General features: G+C 38.5%; 1 protein-coding gene across 14 annotated transcripts in view; it reads right to left on the bottom strand.

Annotated features, from left to right (window-relative positions):
- GULP1 (GULP PTB domain containing engulfment adaptor 1) overlaps positions 1 to 19,447 on the bottom strand; it is a 294,296-nt gene that overhangs the window by 128,857 nt on the left and 145,992 nt on the right. For 12 of the 14 annotated variants that reach the window (XM_084642801.1, XM_084642802.1, XM_084642808.1 and 9 more), the window contains one exon: positions 12,717 to 12,793. The exons of the other annotated variants lie outside the window; for them this stretch is intronic. In XM_084642801.1, the coding sequence (XP_084498927.1) occupies positions 12,717 to 12,793 (77 nt within the window). The remainder of the gene's footprint in view (positions 1 to 12,716; positions 12,794 to 19,447) is intronic. 14 annotated transcript variants of the gene reach the window in all.

Below are 19,447 nucleotides of genomic sequence, written 5' to 3'. Positions count from 1 at the left end.
CAAGGCCCAATTAAAACATCTGGAGGGCCAGATGTGGTCCCCGGGCCATAGTTTGCCCACCCCTGTCCTAACCCTTATTTTTCCCTTGCATGCTAAGTTCTGATTTGCTTTCTGGCACTGTCTTGCAGCATCTTTTTAAAATTTTGCTGTGATTTCATCTCATTTCAAGGCAACAGGAAAACAAGACCATTTTAGATATATAAAATCCAGAAAATGGCAGAGACATTGCATCAAAAAGCCACACTGAACATTATGAGAAAACAAAACAGGAATACTTAATTTAATATACGAATTCTTTCAAGAGTAAAATGCAGTTTGTTCTGCTCCCTCATTCCTTCCTTTTAAAATTAATTTTAACAGGGCTTCTTAATTTAGTACTTAATTATTCATTCTCAAATATAAAACAAAACAGAACTTTATAATGCAATCAACAAAAACAAACAGCTGATGATATATTAATTATTATTATTATTATTATTGTATCACTTATATAGCACCAACGGTGTGCTAATGCTTTACAGACATATAAAACAGTAAGGCCCCAGCACAGAAGAACTTGAAACCTAAATCAAGCTAGCAAACATACACATATAATATACTGAAAGAAATTTTTAAAAAATGCTGTAGTGTACTAGGCTTGAGTTTACTGAACGGCTAAAGGCAATTTGAACTAATAAATTCATAGCTTTCAGTACCCCTGGTAGTATGAATGACTTCAGAGCAACATGAGGGCACAACACTGGGCATAACAGCCTTCTGTTTAAATGAAAAAGGAATTTGGTTACACACATTAGAGAGGAACTTGCATAATGAGGTAAGATAGAAGCCCATATATTTCTGACCACGATGAACTTCAGCCAAAGCCCATTAAAACATAAAAGTAAAATTCTACATTGAATATTTTGGGAGTGCGCAAAGACTAGGAAAAGGGAAATACTGGCTGTGTAGTGGATCCCACATATATTTTTCTGCTATAAGGCAGCAGAGGGAAAGGACAACTGAGTGGTATGTACTTGGGATTGGCAATACCCCAAGCCAACAGATGCTCTGCGGCTGGGCAGGATTGGCTCCTTATGCCCTCTTCTCCTATACTGCACCAGCATTGTAAACAAGTTAAAGAAGTATGGGCTGGATGAATGAACTATAAGGTGGATAGAAAGCTGGCTAGATTGTTGGGCTCAACAAGTAGAGATCAATGGCTCCATGTCTAGTTGGTAGCCAGTATCAAGCAGAGTGCCCCATGGGTCGGTCCTGAGGCCGGTTTTGTTCAATATCTTAATTAATGATCTGGAGGATGGTGTGGACTGCACCCTCAGCAAGTTTGCAGATGACACTAAACTGGGAGGAGTGGTAGATACACTGGAGGGTAGGGATAGGATACAGAAGGACCTAGACAAATTAGAGGATTGGGCCAAAAGAAAACTGATGAGGTTCAACAAGGACAAGTGCAGAGTCCTGCACTTAGGATGGAAGAATCCCATGCACTGCTACAGACTAAGGACCGAGCGGCTAGGCAGCAGTTCTGCAGAAAAGGACCTAGGGGTTACAGTGGATGAGAAGCTGGATATGAGTCAATTGTTGCCAAGTAGGGTAACGGCATTTTCGGCTGTATAAGTAGGAGTATTGCTAGCAGATTTAGGGACGAGATCATTCCCCTCTATTCGGCACTGGTGAGGCCTCATCTGGAGTACTGTATCCAGTTTTGGGCCCCACACTACAAGAAAGATGTGGAAAAATTGGAAAGAGTGAGTCCAGTGGAGGGCAACAAAAATGATTAGGGGGCTGAAGCACATGACTTATGAGGAGAGGCTGAGGGAACTAGGATTATTTAGTTGGCAGAAGAGAAGAATGAGGGAGGATTTGATAACTGCTATCATCTACCTGAAAGGGGGTTCCAAATAGGATGGATCTAGACTGTTCTCTGTGGTACCAGATGGCAGAACAAGGAGCAATGGTCTCTAGTTGGAGTGGGGGAGGCTTAGGTTGGATATTAGGAAACACTCTTTTACTAGGAAGGTGGTGAAACACTGGAATGGGTTACCTAGGGAAGTGGTGGAATCTCCTTCCTTAGAGGTTTTTAAGATCAGGCTTGACAAAGCCCTGGCTTGGATGATTTAGTTGGGGATTGGTCCTGCTTTGAGCAGGGGGTTGGACTAGATGACTTCCTGAGTTCCCTTCCAACCCTGATATTCAATGATTCTATGAAATGACTGACCCAATGTGAGTTGCATGGATAACATTCTGAAAATGTAAGGGATAGTAGGATTGTTCAAATGCGTTTTAGCTCAGTTCACGACGACACGTATCCCCCTCCAGAATGAACAATGATTCTGTCATGATCTGCATTGCCTAATGCGTGGTCAAAGTATCACAGTATATGGAAACAGGAAGAACCAATTAGAGGTGTTTTGGGGGCATACTGATTGTGGGAAACTTTACCATCAAAACCACTTATGCAGTAACTATGGGACAAATCCAGCAATCCTTACCACGGCAAAACACTCTTTGAAGTCAACAGGATTTGGGCCAATAAAATTTATTAAAACACAGTGTCTTTACTTGCACAGGAAGTTAGAAGATGGCCTTGACGACCTTTCATGTGAAATCTGCATGAGGGGGCACTGTTAAAGATGTCAGTGGTTACTACTTCCAGTGCGGTGACCCCCTCTCCAAACTGCATAGTACTACCATCTGTACCAGCTATACCAAAGGGAGGAGAGGGATAGTTAGACTAATTTTTTCAATTAAAGACCAAAACAGTTTTGCATTATTACTTCGGTTGGGGATCAACACTTCCCTAGCACTAATGCCAGTATCTTAGTTCCCTAGCTGTTTATGCTACAGTTCACTCTGCTTAACTCTGCTCTTCCAGCACATCTCATAACGTTAGTCTTCTGAACAAAAGCAATCTCCACTGTGTCAATACCTCTGTATGAATGACAAGGAACAGGTATCAGGGTAGTCACTTCCACACTGTATACATTCTTTTTTGAATTTGGTTATCTATCTTCATATCAGTAAAGACAAACTTCACAATAGGACACACAAAAATGAACACCCTATTGGTTCATCTAGTGATGTATCTTGCCTCCATTAGTAACTTATTGCAGAGAAAGGTGAGCTCCTGCAAATTGCACATCAGTTAATTACTCAATGCTGTATATTACATACATTTTTCTTCACCCCTACAGGCCAGGAGTTTATATCCTGGAGCATGAGATTTGATTACCATTGTCAGAACTTTCACTTACATACAGTAATTACAGTGTTATTAGTAGTCATACATGTATCCATTTTGCTATCACCCAACCACAGTGTGTGTCTCAATGACAGTAGGAGCAGAGAATTACAGATGCTGACTACGACCTAAGTATTTAATAAAAGCAATTTTTTTAAAGTTACTAGGTTACTATGATTAAGCACACAATCAAAATTATGAACCAAATTCTGCTCTTAGGTATGCATACACAAGTCCCAGTGAAATATACGTGATACAAAAACTAAGTGTTGTGTTGCTGGAGTTTTTTTCCTTCGCCCTCAGTATCTCTCCTCCCCCAGTGATTCTTGGAGACAAGCATTCATTCTTTGTCAAGACACTGAAGTCTTATCTTCCTAGAACAGAATGAAGTTTGCAGAATGTAGAGCCTTTCAGTGTCCTTCCATCATGAGATTCAGGGCCTTATGAATGGCTTTCAATGGCTGCTCACATTAAAATAACAAAATGTTATTAAGACAATGTTGAGTTTGCATAGTTACAAAATTACGAAAAGTCAGGAAATGTAAATGCTAGATTCGAACAGTGACATTATCACAACCTTATCTCATATACGGTGTGTTTTATGCCATACATTTTAGGACATAGATAATAATAAAGTGATCTACATATTTAAGCAGAAAAAAAGAACAGCAATAATAGATATGTAACACTGATCATGAATCCTCAGCTTTTGCATTTCTTCACTTTTTGTGACACTAACTATGCAGGTTTAATGATGTATTAACTTTTTTTTAACAAAAGGATTAGAATTGTTAAGCTAGTCAGTTTGTGCATCTTACTAGTTCTGCTGCTCCATAATGACTATGTTGTGGCTTAGCCAGAAGCCCTGAAAGGGGCAGCGTACGGCTATATTGCTCCAGGAGCAAGCCAGAGATGGTAGTGCGACTCTGAGAGTGGTCCCTCGTTCCTCCCAGGCTCCAGAAGGGGAAGTAATTTTTGCCAGCCCAACGCATGGTGCAAAGTACTACTGTTTCCATTACAATTTAACTGCACTGGTTGGCACATTAGGTGAACAAAGTCAGAGAGGAAGCAGATGGAATCCAAGCTCTATCCATTCTTCATCATTGACTACCCACTCCCCACCAACCTTTGCAAGAGGGTGAGTTATAGGTTCTGTAGTGGCTGTTCTCACCACAGGACTGCAACTTGTGGTATAGTCAGCCTGCAAAGAGAAGTAAGAGAGTGTTTTACACCCCCTTGCTCCCCTGTGTAGGTGTGGAACACAGACCAACAATTCATTTTGTGGAAAATTTTGAAATTCAATGTTTTATTCCAATTTGCGATACATCTCCCCCCCCCCAAAAAAAAAATCAAAAAGTTTTGACCAGCTCTAAGTATATTTTACCACCCTTTCCTAAATCACAAATTATTAGAGGGAATTTGTGAGAGTGTTCCAAGGGGGAAAAAATCACTTCTGGAGAGAGATCAAACATGGAACATTTCAACCTGCTACAGGGTCATTGGCCCATTTAAAGGGGAGATGGGGTGGGGCCAGCCTGAGCTGTCCCATAATTAATTAGCCTGAGGCGTAGGACCACGGTTAGGCTGCAGAGACGCTCAGGATGAGTGGAAGAAGCTTTTTCTTTGTTGGGACTTTTGGTTGGACTCTTGTTACTCCCAGAAGGCATCATATTTTTTTGTGACTTGGCTGGAGGGTCAAGCCATATCTTCAGCAGTCTCCCGTTACGGAGCCCTGAAGAAGACGGAAACTGAGGCAAAGGGCTCCAGAGCCAGCCAGGCCACGATGGAGCTGTTGGGATGCTGCCGCTCTATTACAAAGCCAAAAGTTCACATAGGACAAAAAGGGGTTACAGTATTAGAACATGTGTAACCTTAACTAAAGTGGTGGCTCCATTCAGTTGACTGTTGTGACCTCCACAATGGGTGACAGGAATCTTGCTGCCTGCATTATGTACAGGATATTCAGGCTGGGAAAGGTACAGCCTTTTGTCAGTGTAAAAATTACAATCACAGCTGCTTACCTACATTCTTATGCTTAAACTGACCCTGAAGTTTCAAAAGAGAAATCTTTAGGTAAAAAGTTGACCTCAGTTAATTTTTCTCCCTTTTGGTACTCTAGCATGTTGCTAATTTTTTCTGAATTGCTGGATATTACTACAATGAAGTGACATTTTTGCACTAGTGAAATTTGAAGGGAAAAGTGTCCACCAAACTTTATTCTGGTATAAAGAATAACAACATTTATCTGATGTTATTAAATCACCTTTAGTCTTATAGAACTGTTGGAAATATTCCAAAGTTAATGAACTCAAAGTCATCCAGTGATCACCACAATGATACAAAATTTGAGAATGGAGGATCCAAAAGGGGGGGAAATGGTCGAGATGACTATTAAAAAAGACCTAAATAAAAAACAAGACTATATGTCTGAGACAGTGTATGTATTTACAGATAGACATATAACATTTTTCCTGGCAGAGCATTTGTGTTTGACAGAAATATGGTGTAAGTTTAATCATATTGGATATTCTTGCTAATTTTCTAGCAGTTTCATAAGAGAATGAGCAAAATATGAAATAATCCTTATCACTCTTATCAGGGTATGACATTGTGAATACAGCTCCAAAATTTAATTCAGCAGACAAGAAATGATTTTTCATGATAGCCGGCAATTCAGAAGATTAAGAAATATGCATTAGTATGAAAGTTAACCAACAATTATCAAAACTTGTCCTTCCACCAAAAAAGTCACTGTAGACTTTTAAGTGACTGATATTCAAATACATAACTGCCTATATGAAAGTTTTACACACATACAAAACCTCTATGTGCTAACACAAATGTTTACGTGCCTGTCTACCTACATGAAGAATTACCCATTTTGTCCATATAACTGCAGGATTTGGGCACATGTGCATCTGTTGAAGCCACTTTTCTGTGGCCAGTTTTGAAAATTTGGCCCACAACGTCCAACTTACTATACAAATGGGTAATAACAAACACCAATTCTAAATGGACAATTCATTGGTTATAGAGCTCAAATTCTTCAGCTTGAAAGCCTTTATGTAAAATATCTGACCTTATGTACATTAAGCTGTTTAAATTGTCCTAAGGCCCTGAATCGCACAATGGAAAGAGACAAAGAGGCTCAACATTCTTCAACTATTATGTTCTAGAAAGCTACAGCTTCAGTGCCTGGAGAGCAAATAATGAACCTATGTCTCGAGGGAGCTTCCTAAGCTTAGCAGAGGGGAAAATTGGTTATTTTATTCAGGTGAAAATCAGAGCTCTTTTTTTTGAGCTGCCTAAAATACTATGATAAGTAGGAACCTATAATATGATTATAATAAGAATGCTCTACAGATATTTTGGACAAATTAGCAAACAGGAAAATACCAAATTCGAAATACTAAAGGGCCAAACTACCCTCTCACACACAGAAAGGAGAGGAGAATATATTGCAAAATACTGTATGAGTTAGAACTTTCTCAGGTGCTGCCTAATGCTTCCTGCATGGTGAAAAATATGGGACCAAAGAGGAGCAGTACAACCGCATGAAGTTCGGAAATGAAATCCGACCAGAACCCTACAAACTCAAGAACATCCCTACCGAGAAACTTTCTCTGAATTTCTCGCTCATGGTTACTCTCAGAAACCATATTGATATATTGGCTCTCCCCTATATAGAATCATAGGGTTGGAAGAGACCTCAGGAGGTCATCTAGTCCAATCCCCTGCTCAAAGCAGGACCAACACTAATTAAATCATCCCAGTCAGGGCTTTGTCAAGCCGGGCCTTAAAAACCTCTAAGGATGGAGATTCCACCACCTCCCTAAGTAACACATTCCAGTGTTTCACCACCTTCTTAGTAAAATAGTGTTTCCTAATATCCATCCTAGACCACTCCCACTGCAACTTGAGACCACTGCTCCTTGTTCTGTCATCTGCCATCACTGAAAACAGCCTAGCTTCATCCTCTTTGGAACCCCCCTTCAGGTAGCTGAAGGCTGCTATCAAATCCTCCCTCCCTCTCCTCTTCTGCAGACTAAACAAACCCAGTTCCCTCAGCCTCTCCCCAAAAGTCATGAGCTCCAGCCCCCGAATCATTTTCGTTGCCCTCTGTTGGACTCTCTCCAATTTGTCCACATCCCTTCTGTAGTGGGAGGACCAAAACTGGACGCAATACTCCAGGTGTGGCCTCACTAGTGCCGAATAGAGGGGAATAATCACTTCCCGCGATCTGCTGGCAATGCTGCTACTAATACAGCCCAATATACCGTTGCCTTCTTGGCAACAAGGACACGCTGCTGACTCATATCCAGCTTCTTGTCCACTGTAACCCCCAGGTCCTTGTCTGCAGAACTGCTGCTTAGCCAGTCGGTCCCCAGCCTGTAGTGGTCCCTGGGATTCTTTCATCCTAAGTGCAGGACTCTACACTTGTCCTTGTTGAACTGCATCAGATTTCTTTTGGCCCAATCCTCCAATTTGTCTAGGTTTCTCTGGACCCTATCCCTACCCTCCAGCATATCTACGTCTCCCCCCCGCTTAGTGTAATCTGCAAACTTTCTGAATTCTCTCTCATATTTTACATATTGGAAAGGAAACTGAGCAGCCAACTGAGAACAATATAATAGTTACAAAAGGCCCTGAGAAAATAATATGTGTTAGGTTACTGACCTGAAAGGGCCTCTCATTGAAATTCTGGTTTCACCTATCACTATATTTCAAACACTAGAAGAGCTATAACTGAAACCATCTGATAATCTTTCATGCAAAAATTCTAATATTGGAAGCAAGTTAAAGTATTAGAAGAAGAAGAAGAAGAAGAAGAAGAAGAAGTAAATGACCAATTTTTATATCAAAAGGCCAACAAAACTGGGGTAGCAAAGGGCTATTTGGCATGCAATTCTGTACCTTTCACATGCTCCCAGTTTCTGTCTTGTAAGTATGGTTGTCTAGTGAAAAAAAAGCCAGGCATTTACATTATGTGTTAGCTTTTTGCTTTATTTTTGTTTAGGCCTGGTTTTCTAATGAAATAAAACCTTTTAGCCAGGTGATCGTTATTTTTATGAAAAAAACACAGATCTTATTGAGTGACTATCTAAGAAAAAAATACCACAGCAACAAGAACACAATAAGAACAAATTTCAGAGTAACAGCCGTGTTAGTCTGTATTCGCAAAAAGAAAAGGAGTACTTGTGGCACCTTAGAGACTAACCAATTTATTTGAGCAAGAGCTCACGAGGTGCCACAAGTACTCCTTTTCTTAATAAGAACAAAGATAATAACTTTTAAAATTTTGGAAAAACTCTAATGCATTCCACAAAGAGAGTTTTAAAGTTCACTGGCAGCTATATTGTCTCTGGTTTGTTTGTTTGTTTGTTTGCTTAATTTTCTTCAACTTTTCACAGGTTAGAATACAATAGAAAATATCCTTCTTTCTTTTTTATTGCTTATTTAAAAAATTGTGATAAATGAATTACATACATCTAAATAAGAAATATGAAACCAAAAGAAACTAGCAGTAGAAGAAATTGATTTTTACATGTTACCATTATTTATTTATATGCCATAGTTATTTCCTCCACTTTTATGGCTTCACTTGTTTCCTTCGTGTCCAAAGGAAGAATAGGAAACACTAAACTTATGTTGTCTGTGAAATGTAGCATGAGATTATAATAATTCTGAAGATCATTTTATAGACAGTCCATTCAAGTGAAATTGTATTCTGTAACTTTTCCTTGAGGCATTCTCATGATATTTCAAACTTTGTCCATTACATTTTGTCTGTCTATTTCCATAAATGACTGTCATAAAGAACCATGATGATTTGGTTTAGCTGTCAGTACAGATACAATTTCTCAAACTTTGCCATTTGTAATTACTGCAATGTAATTTAGTGTTGTGGGGGTCTTCCATGTTTCATGAATCAATCACTGGGCAGCAATCATAGCTTTTAAAAATGATGTTTTTCCACATGATGTTAGAGAAATCAGATTTTCCCACAGAACAGTAGTCTGGACATAGACCTGTGTACCCATATCTAAACTAAGGTTGACAACTGCGCATTTATTTTTGGATGAAATCTGGGCACTAGAGTATAACAAACTATGGGCCAAATTCAGTGCAGATCCATACCCTGAACAAGTCAGTGAGATTTCACAGCTTGTAATTCAATGCTGAATTTGGCCCAGAGTGAAAAAATGTGGCCTTAAATTTCCTACATTTCCAGCATGATTACCCTGTGCTTAAAAATGTCTCTTTCCATCTGACAAAAATAATACATTTTTCCTGTGTTTCTAATGCAGCATAAATCAACAAACTGTAGCTCCATTCTGTTAACTTTCCTATTTGTGCATCAGTATGATCACTCTCTACAGTAATATCTATAAATCTCAGGCTACAGAGCCAGCAAAAAAAGCAGACACCCTTTAAGATTTGGCCTCAAATACTGATAATTGTTCATTTAAAAGTTAATAATCTAATGCCTTCTGTTTGTCTGTTTGTTTATAATATGTTATATAGACATGCACACAGTGCGTGTATGTGTGTATATATGTTTAGACTCAGATCATCCCTTCAGTTATATACAGATGACTTGGATACCAATATTACTAATAAGGATCACCGATATGTAGTCACAACATTTATGATTGCCCTTACAATACGAAATCTCTTTCTTTACTATAAAACATATTAAATTCCTAGAAGAGCTTACAACTAAGACTGAAGACAATAAAGACAAGACATACGGAAACTGAGATTAGGGAGAGTGTGATCTCTGCACATCTCTACTAATATAACTATTTACTGCTGCACTTGAGGAGATGAAGTTTTTCAATATAGTCACCTTGGTTGGTTGGGTATCACTATACAAAGCTAAATTAAAGGTGGTACATTTAAATTAAAGGTGGTACATGGTAAAGGTGGTAAGGATGGGACCAGGCGCAGAAAAATGGGTCAGAGGAATACATAGAGAAACATATATGTGTTATGTGTTTGACCTAAAGAAAATGTTCACATCTTTTGACAGTGAAGAAGCAGGAATTTTCACAGTGCTGTTTTTGAAAACATGTTGCAGAAAAAACAACTTTCCAACATCATTGACAATGACATCTCAGTTTTCCCCTTTAGTTGTCGTACTTAGTTTTGAATAAGATCCATGAAAACTCTATTAATATAAATTGGTATATAATTTGCATCTGTTGATTTTAAAAGTAGATAGTTTTCATTCTAATATTAATTTCTTTTTCATGGTTCGTAAATTATTTAATGTTTCTGCAAGTCAAATACAAAGAACATTGCTTCCATGAAATATAAAAATGGATAGGTAATCCAACTCTTGTTAAAGTCAGTGGAAAAGTTCCCACTGAGTTCTATGCTACTTTGTTCACAAGTATCAAAAGCATAAGTATCAAAATTTAATAATCATGATACTTGATGATCTTACATTTATCTTGCACTTTAACATAACAAATCAGGAAAAAGTATTCTTCTATGAAGCCTGTGTTCATATAATCTGGTCTCACCTGATACCCATATTATTTTCAATTACAACTTTTGTCTGCAGAGATTCTAATTCTTTATGATTGCCTGGGTGAATAAGTGCTTCCTGACTCAACCAGTTTGTTTTGTTAAATATTCACTTATGAATGCTTTCAGTTGTCACTGTTAAGCTGAAAGATGGGTGGGTTGATATTAGATATTTAATTTGAGATTTCAATTAATCAATTAAACCCTCACCTAATTTGATTACTGTTACAGGTAGTCCTTGTACTTTCAACACAACTGGTTCCTGAAAATTGCATCATAAGTCGAATGGTTGTAACTTAGAACTGCAATCACTGAGCGACGGAGTGTCGTAAAGTTGAAAACAACGGTTGTAAGTTGAATCACAATGTCAATTCAGAAACATCATAAGTGCCGTTCATTTTAGGTAGAATGTCATAAAGTTGAGGACTGCCTGTATTTAACTAAACATATAAGGACCACATAAGACGTAAAATATGTTGTGGGCAGGGGGATGGGAGGGGACTATGTTCTGCACTGTAACCCTGAGCTTCAGAGGATTGGGAGCCACAGTGATTAAGTAAGGAAGTATCTGACCATAGGATAACCCAATGGCCAGGTGAACTACCAAGAAAACCAGCACAAAACATAGGAAGAACAGGCTACTTCTCAAGGAGGGAGAGACCAAGTTGCAAACAGTATCAGCACCCAGCAGAGTAGAATAGGGGGAAAGGTTATCTACAGGAAAAAAACTCTTCCCATGGCTGTGGGGAAAAAGAACCATGTGGAAACTAATATAAAATGTGTGGAAATTGTTTATAAAAACAAATATGCTAAGGAAAATTAGGCAACACCAATAAACACAATGCATCTCCAGGAAAACATTTGATTACCTCTCTGAACAGAGAATAAATCTATGACTGCATATAGATGGGTCTGTGATCTTAGTGTCAATAAACTAAGTAGATGTATGCTCCACAAGGGCCACAGAGATACTGTTACTGCATTTTGTTAGGTTCTATTATAAGACACCTTAAGCTTCTAAGTTTAATATAGATAGCTATGGCAAATATGAGGCCAACTTTTTTGTGGTGTAAATAGATGCATTCACATTGACGTCAATGGAGTTTCACTCATTTACACCAGCAGAGACTTTGGTCAATGGTCTTTTTCACTTAATAAGGGTTTTTAGAACAAAGATCTATTTGAATTATGTGAACATAAGATCAGAAAATGCAGCTCTTATTGTTAATGTTTTCCTCATTATTAATACACAAATATCATTTTATGTTAAATGTTTTCACTCACATCAGACAAATTTGTTTGTATTTGCTTTAAAAGAAAAATCTATCTGTAAAACTCCGTCTAAAAATTAAAAGTATTAAAATAACAGAATGAAAAAAATGAATGAACTGAAAGATCTATAACTGGGAATTTATCTGTTAGAGACTATTTGGCAGTAGATACATACAGTTTTAGAAAGTCTCTTTTTCAACATAAAAACAAGATTAATTTTAGCCTTCAAAGCCCATGCCTTTAGAATGAACAAAGTTTCTGTAACACAGGGTGGTTTAATTCTATTAAAATGTGATTTTCCAAAACAGCTTCACCAGGAATAAAAGCCCAACCACTAGAAACAATAAACAGCAGCACAGAGACCTACATGCCTCCCTTTAGCTGTTCTAACACCCTCTTGCATTCCCTCTGATCAGAAATCAGTAAAGGAAATAGCATGAGATTCAGTAGAGGCTCTCAGAGCCTCATACTACAGACAGAGGACTCTTTATAGGTACGTATCTGGAGTGACTTGATCCATACAATTTCCAGAAAGTCATTCCTTTCTAAATTAATTGGTCTAATACAACTACTCTGAAAGGATTTATTCTGTAATACTAGTATTTTTTAACCTTTACAAGTATTTATGCAGAATTACTTTGGTCTCCCATACAATGAAAGCCAAACTATTTACCTTTTTTTCTGCTGAAAGCACGGTTCATGTTGAGAATCAGCCAATCAAATATGTTTTCTGTTTTGTGGCACTTCAACCTGAGAAGTAATGCACAAAAGGAAAGAATAAGGAGACAAATCTATAATAAAATGTCAAGTTAACAGATTATTTAAATATTATGTGACATTCAAAATGTTTTTAAAACTGAATTGGCCAACTTACATGTACATATATCTATAGGCATACGCCTGCCTTTATTATATATGAACATTGGTGTGAAAAAAAAAATCAGGTGATTCAGGAAGGTATATCTTTGAATGTCCCAGGGAAACTGAATATGACAAGTATGGTAAATTCAGAATGGAGAGGGGTAACTCGTGGTGTTCCCCAAGGGTCAGTCCTAGGACCAATCCTATTCAACCTATTCATAAATGATCTGGAGAAAGGGGTAAACAGCGAGGTGGCAAAGTTTGCAGATGATACTAAACTGCTCAAGATAGTTAAGACCAAAGCAGGCTGTGAAGAACTTCAAAAAGATCTCACAAAACTAAGTGACTGGGCAACAAAATGGCAAATAAAATTTAATGTGGATAAATGTAAAGTAATGCACATTGGAAAAAATAATCCCAACTATACATACAATATGATGGGGGCTAATTTAGCTACAACTAATCAAGAGAAAGATCTTGGAGTCATTGTGGATAGTTCTCTGAAGACATCCATGCAGTGTGCAGCGGCAGTCAAAAAAGCAAATGGGATGTTAGGAATCATTAAAAAAGGGATAGAGAATAAGACGGAAAATATCTTCTTGTCTTTATATAAATCCATGGTATGCCCACATCTTGAATACTGTGTACAGATGTGGTTCCCTCATCTCAAAAAAGATATACTGGCATTAAAAAAGGTTCAGAAAAGGGCAACTAAAATTATTAGGGGTTTGGAATGGCTCCCATATTAGCAGAGATTAAAGAGGCTAGGACTTTTCAGCTTGGAAAAGAGGAGACTAAGGGGAGATATGATAGAGGTATATAAAATCTTGAGAGGTGTGGAGAATGTGAGTAAGGAAAAGTTATTTACTTGTTCCCATAATATAAGAACTAGGGGCCACCAAATTAAATTAATGGGTAGCAGGTTTAAAACAAATAAAAGGAAGTTCTTCTTCACTCAGCACACAGTCAATCTGTGGAACTCCTTGTCTGTGGAGGTTGTGAAGGCTAGGACTATAACAGAGTTTAAAAGAGAACTGGATAAATTCATGGACGTTAAGTCCATTAATGGCAATTAGCCAGGATGCGTAAGGAATGGTGTCCCTAGCCTCTGTTTGTCAGAGGGAGGAGATGGGTGGCAGGAGAGAGATCACTAGATCATTACCTGTTAGGTTCGCTTCCTCTAGGGCACCTGGCACTGGCCACTGTCTGTAGACAGGATACTGGGCTGGATGGACCTTTGGTCTGACCCAGTATGGCCATTCTTATGTTCTTATGACATTTTAATGATTATTGGAAAGCTCCCCTCACTGCGCTTTAATAGACACAAGTGGAAATGGATTAAATATATACTAAACAAAGAACATTAAGTCTACACAGACAGAAAAAGAAGTTTTAAAATGAATGCTGAATAGCTACTGTGAAAGTCAATAACAACATTCAGTAAGATATACCCAGAATTATATTGCCCTGTTTTGTGCCTTGAGACTGTCTTTTCAAGTTGTGCTCCCCAGAAGGTTTTTCCTTCAAACCATTGTCATCTGCTGATGACAGTGTTCCCACCATATCAGACCTGTATCCTTTACCTACACCTAGCTCCCAGACTGGAACAGATTTTTTTATATATATAAAATCACACCCTCTGACACAAAATTCTTATCCTGATTTCAGACTCAAACCTTGATAATATCTTTAGAATTGTATTTTCTCTTTGCTAGCATTTTACAGACATGGAATCCTACGCTTAATTTGGAAATACCCCATTACTTCCCAGTGTAGGCAGGGAAATCTTCCTTTGGAGCCCCTTGCTTAAAACACTTTTTGTTTGGATTGTTACTCGCCCATCCTCCCTTCCTCTGTCCAGATGCCCCAGCCAACATACTCCATCCACGGTATTTGAAAATGGCCTCCCTCTATCCTGCTCTTCCCATGGCATTTTGAGCTTGAGGAAGAATGAAAAAAAAAATTTGGATTTTCAAAGTGCTCATTGTTACCATAACTCTGCTCCCACTGAAATCAATGGGAATTTTACCATTGACTTTGATGGGAGCAATGTTAGGCCAACATTGAATACTTCAAATAGTATTGTCAAGATGGCCAAGGAAAATTAGTGTAAGCTTTTGAATGCAAATACGTGGATTACATTTTGCAAATTTTGTCTTGTTTTGCAAATAGCTATATATAGTTCTTAATACAGTAATTACATCCTTATTTCCATGGAAAGACTGTATGTCTTTTAGATTAAGGTATACAGGTAATTATACTTAAATCCTTTGTATTTTATTTTAAAATCACTACATATTTGATAGTTTTCATATCTGATTAACACTATGCAAATTATGGCATAATTACCACCTATTTACTCTATGATGAATTAGCCTGGGTTGCAAATAACTTACTATGCTCTCTAAGATGTATTTACCAGTACTTTTTAATGGAATTTTTTACTAAAACCTGTAAGGTAGTGGAGGAGAATATTAGGTAAGGGGTGGGGATGGGGGAGGTGGAGTTTTGTGCTTTCAAATCAGATCTTCTACAAAGGCAAGTCCACCTGTCACACTCGTCAAATCTACATGGCAATGAAACACAACTAATCGAATAATCTTAAAACAAAGTCATTATTTTTCTAAAATTACTGTCATTTCTGTCCTTGCATTGACAATTTCAATGTAAATTGAAAGCCGTTAACCCCAATATAGAATACTATTTTCACCACATATTGCTCATTTCTGTATATTAGGAAGACAGTGACACAGACACTATTCTATTTATCTCCTTGTGTTAGAGACATATCGGCCATTTAAGCACTGATATTAAATTATAGCAATTCCTTTGCAGCAATGACTCACCCCCACTCCCCTAGGAATGTGAGGTCCGAAGGGCCTGGGTGGGGCAAGTGTCTTTGTTTCACGCAGCGAGAAAGCCAGCACCCTCCCTCCCAGGTTAGGACCTGCTGTGGGCATTATGCTAGTTGCTCCTTTTAAAGCGGGTCTGGGAAGGAATTTTTCCCACATCACCTGAATTGGATTCGGTGGAGTGAGGTTTTTTCACCTTTCCCACAGTGGGTGTGAGGGAGGATCTTTTCTGGTGAGAAGAAAAGGTGGTAGGCCATATGTCGCAACTTATTTTGTAAGGTTGGCCAGATGTCCAGTGCAGGTACTCCAATGGGAAGGCAGCCAGTGACGAGATAAATGGCCTGATAAAGGACCTAAAAGGAGGTACTGGATAAAGGAACAGAACGGAGGAGGGGGTTGGGTACTCCTCTGACTGGTACGGCAGGGAGCCAACCCCCGCCCCATTCTCATAGCCCACCTTAACCCTCTTATGAGGGTGGTGGATGGTAAGGTCCAAGCCATGGGTCAGCTGGGGGACCTGGATGGAAACAAAGGGGGACTGGAGTAAGCTGCAGAGAACTGATTTGAATAAACATGGATTTGCCTGCACAGTACACTTTATCTGCCGGGTAGTCCCAGGCATCTATATAATAAAGTTGCGGCCTGGTTAAAATCTATAACAAGTGTCTCCTGTCCTTCTTGCGGTGTATCCAGACAATCAATTTACCTGCTTTAACAAAGAATGTGTCGGTAATCATAATCAAAAGCATGGTTTATTTAAATGTGTCAGTCATGTTGAGTTTAGCGGTATGAGAGGCAATGCTACCTGATTTAGTACATGACAGGGGAAGATACATTCAGATGAACTATCAATAGTTTTCAGTAATGAAAATTCTGGTAGCTAATCTAAGTGAGGTGGCCAGCAGTGTTACTAACATATGAATTTCAAGCAACAGAAGAAAGCATTTAGCCAAATGCTTTAGCAGTTTGCCTACAGAAGTCTTTGCAGGACTTACATTTTATTCTGCTCTTAAGTGATGAAAGTTTTATTTAAAAAAAAATCCCTATTTTGTTTAATGTCATACTTTAGTAACATGCTACCAGACTCAGAGCATCAATAAAAAGAGAGGAAGGATGGTGTTCTATTTAAGGTGTAAGAAGATTAGGGATCATCAATGTCCTACCTCTGCCACAGGCTTCTCATGTGACATTAGGCAAATCACTTAATCTCTCTGTGGCTCAGTTCCCCATTTTTAAAATGGGGATAATAATATTTTCTTTCTCCCAGTCTTTGTCTATTTAAGCCCTTATTCAGAATTGCACTTAAGCATGTACTTAACTACCCTTCCTGAATAAGGATGTTTTCCTGAATCAGGGCTTAGAGTAGACTGAAAGCTCTTTGAGATCATTTCTACACAATACACACAAAGCCTACCCAACAAGGAGCGGATCTCTGTTGGGGCCTCAAAAAACTATTCTAAAACAAACCAAAATATATATACCAGTCACTAAGTGTGTTAACATACCCATGATTTAAAATATAAAAGTAACCAAGAATAACTTCTGAAGCTTTCTAATTAAGAAATGATCCAAGAGAAGGTCATTTACAAATATAATTTATCATTGTGTTACTGAAGTGTTAGCATAATTAAAAAGATGCCAAATTTATGCCTGATGTAACTTTACTGATTTGAGCCGAAAAGGAATTTAGACCGAAGGTAGATTAAGTTAACATATGGAAAATATAAACACCATTAAAATAGCTGCTTTATCAGTTTCTAAAAAAATCTAGTGACAAGCTGCAGTTTGGTTCCTCATTTTGTGTTTACATATATTGAATTTCTGAGAGCTATTTGAAAATAAAAGCTTATCTCTTTTCTTTAAAGAGCAATGATGAAGGCTAATATTTAAAGAAACCTGTAGTAATAAAAAGCCAAAACCTCTCTATTACCTGACTGGTGAAAAATTCATTGCTGAATCTTTCATCAGAGATTAGTTTGAAATTATTTTTGCAATCAAACACAACACAACTGAGATTAAATAAAACAACAGACTGTAAATTGGAAGGAAACTGACACCATTTTTATTAATAATCATTGTTCATAGAATCATAGAATCATAGAATATCAGGGTTGGAAGGGACCCCAGAAGGTCATCTAGTCCAACCCCCTGCTCGAAGCAGGACCAATTCCCAGTTAAATCATCCCAGCCAGGGCTTTGTCAAGCCTGACCTTAAAAACCTCTAAGGAAGGAGATTCTACCACCTCCCTAGGTAGGTTTATCGCATATACTTCATCCTTATTATTATCTGAAATGTTTGACTCAGCTCTTAAAACTAAGCAGAAGAACCCAGCTTGCAGCTACCTTTAACGGTTCTCAAATATTTATTATTTTGACTCCATTTTAGTGCTATCAGGTCTATGAATCGCTTATAAGGGCATTTTATAACACAAATAGGATTTGATCCAATACCCAACATTGCCAGCAGATCGAGGGACGTGATCGTTCCCCTCTATTCGACATTGGTGAGGCCTCATCTGGAGTACTGTGTCCAGATTTGGGCCCCACACTACAAGAAGAATGTGGAGAAATCGGAGAGAGTCCAGCGAAGGGCAACAAAAATAATTAGAGGACTGGAACACATGAGTTATGAGGAGAGGCTGAGGGAACTGGGATTGTTTAGTCTACGGAAGAGAAGAATGAGGGGGGATTTGATAGTTGCCTTTAACTACCTGAAAGGTGGATCCAAAGATGATGGGTCTAGACTATTCTCAGTGATAGCAGATGACAGGACAAGGAGTAATGGTCTCAAGTTGCAGTGGGGGAGGTTTAGGTTGGATATTAGGAAAAACTTTTTCACTACGAGGGTGGTGAAACACTGGAATGTATTACCTAGGGAGGTGGTGGAATCCCCTTCCTTAGAAGTTTTTAAGGTCAGGCTTGACAAAGCCTTGGCTGGGATGATTTAGTTGGGATTGGCCCTGCTCTGGGCAGGGGATTGGACTAGATGGCCTCCAGAGGTCCCTTCCAACTCTGTTATTCTATGATCTATGAAAGTCTGTCCACTGACTTGAATGGGCTTTCTGTAAATTAGCTATGAAATGCTGTGAAGGACATAAAAAGCCAAAACAGAGCAGCCACATTAATTTGTGAGTGTGAGAGACAGAGAGAGACAGTATGAGAGTGTATGTATATATAATATATGGATTTGAGGCTTATTTATTGCTGGCTCAAAAGGTGGCCAAGGGTCAAATCCTGCAGGAATCCAAAACAATGACTATAGACACACAACGGCTTGGTGCTCAAATGGACAATACCAGGAATCCACTGTATGAAGACTACCTCCATCCCGCTCTGGAGAAATGCATGAATAGTTTGACCAGGTTCAGGAGTTCTACTTGAAACCTCAGGAGATCTTCTGGCAGGAACTTTCAATCAAGGGACCTTTTAAATGGATAAAAGACAGCCTGTGTCTTGAGGTGGACACAGGCTAACTGAGACGCAGACTGTCAGACAGACAGCAATTGTAGACAACAACGTATCTCATCCAACCCAAAGTCAGCTAAGTTTAGGTAAGACAATATGCATTTAAGGCTTTAGTTATTTTTAAGTCTTTTCTCCCTACTTGGGGTGTTCTTAGGAATAAATAAGTCATACCCTAATGTGAACAAGCTGTTCTCTATCACTGCATTTACCAGTTGGTCACTGCAAG

This window comes from Lepidochelys olivacea (genome assembly GCF_965140295.1).
Source record: "Lepidochelys olivacea isolate rLepOli2 genome assembly, chromosome: 11".
Lineage (NCBI taxonomy): Eukaryota > Metazoa > Chordata > Testudines > Cheloniidae > Lepidochelys > Lepidochelys olivacea.
Note: the sequence above shows the minus strand (reverse complement) of the source record. Positions and strands in the feature narration are given on the sequence as shown.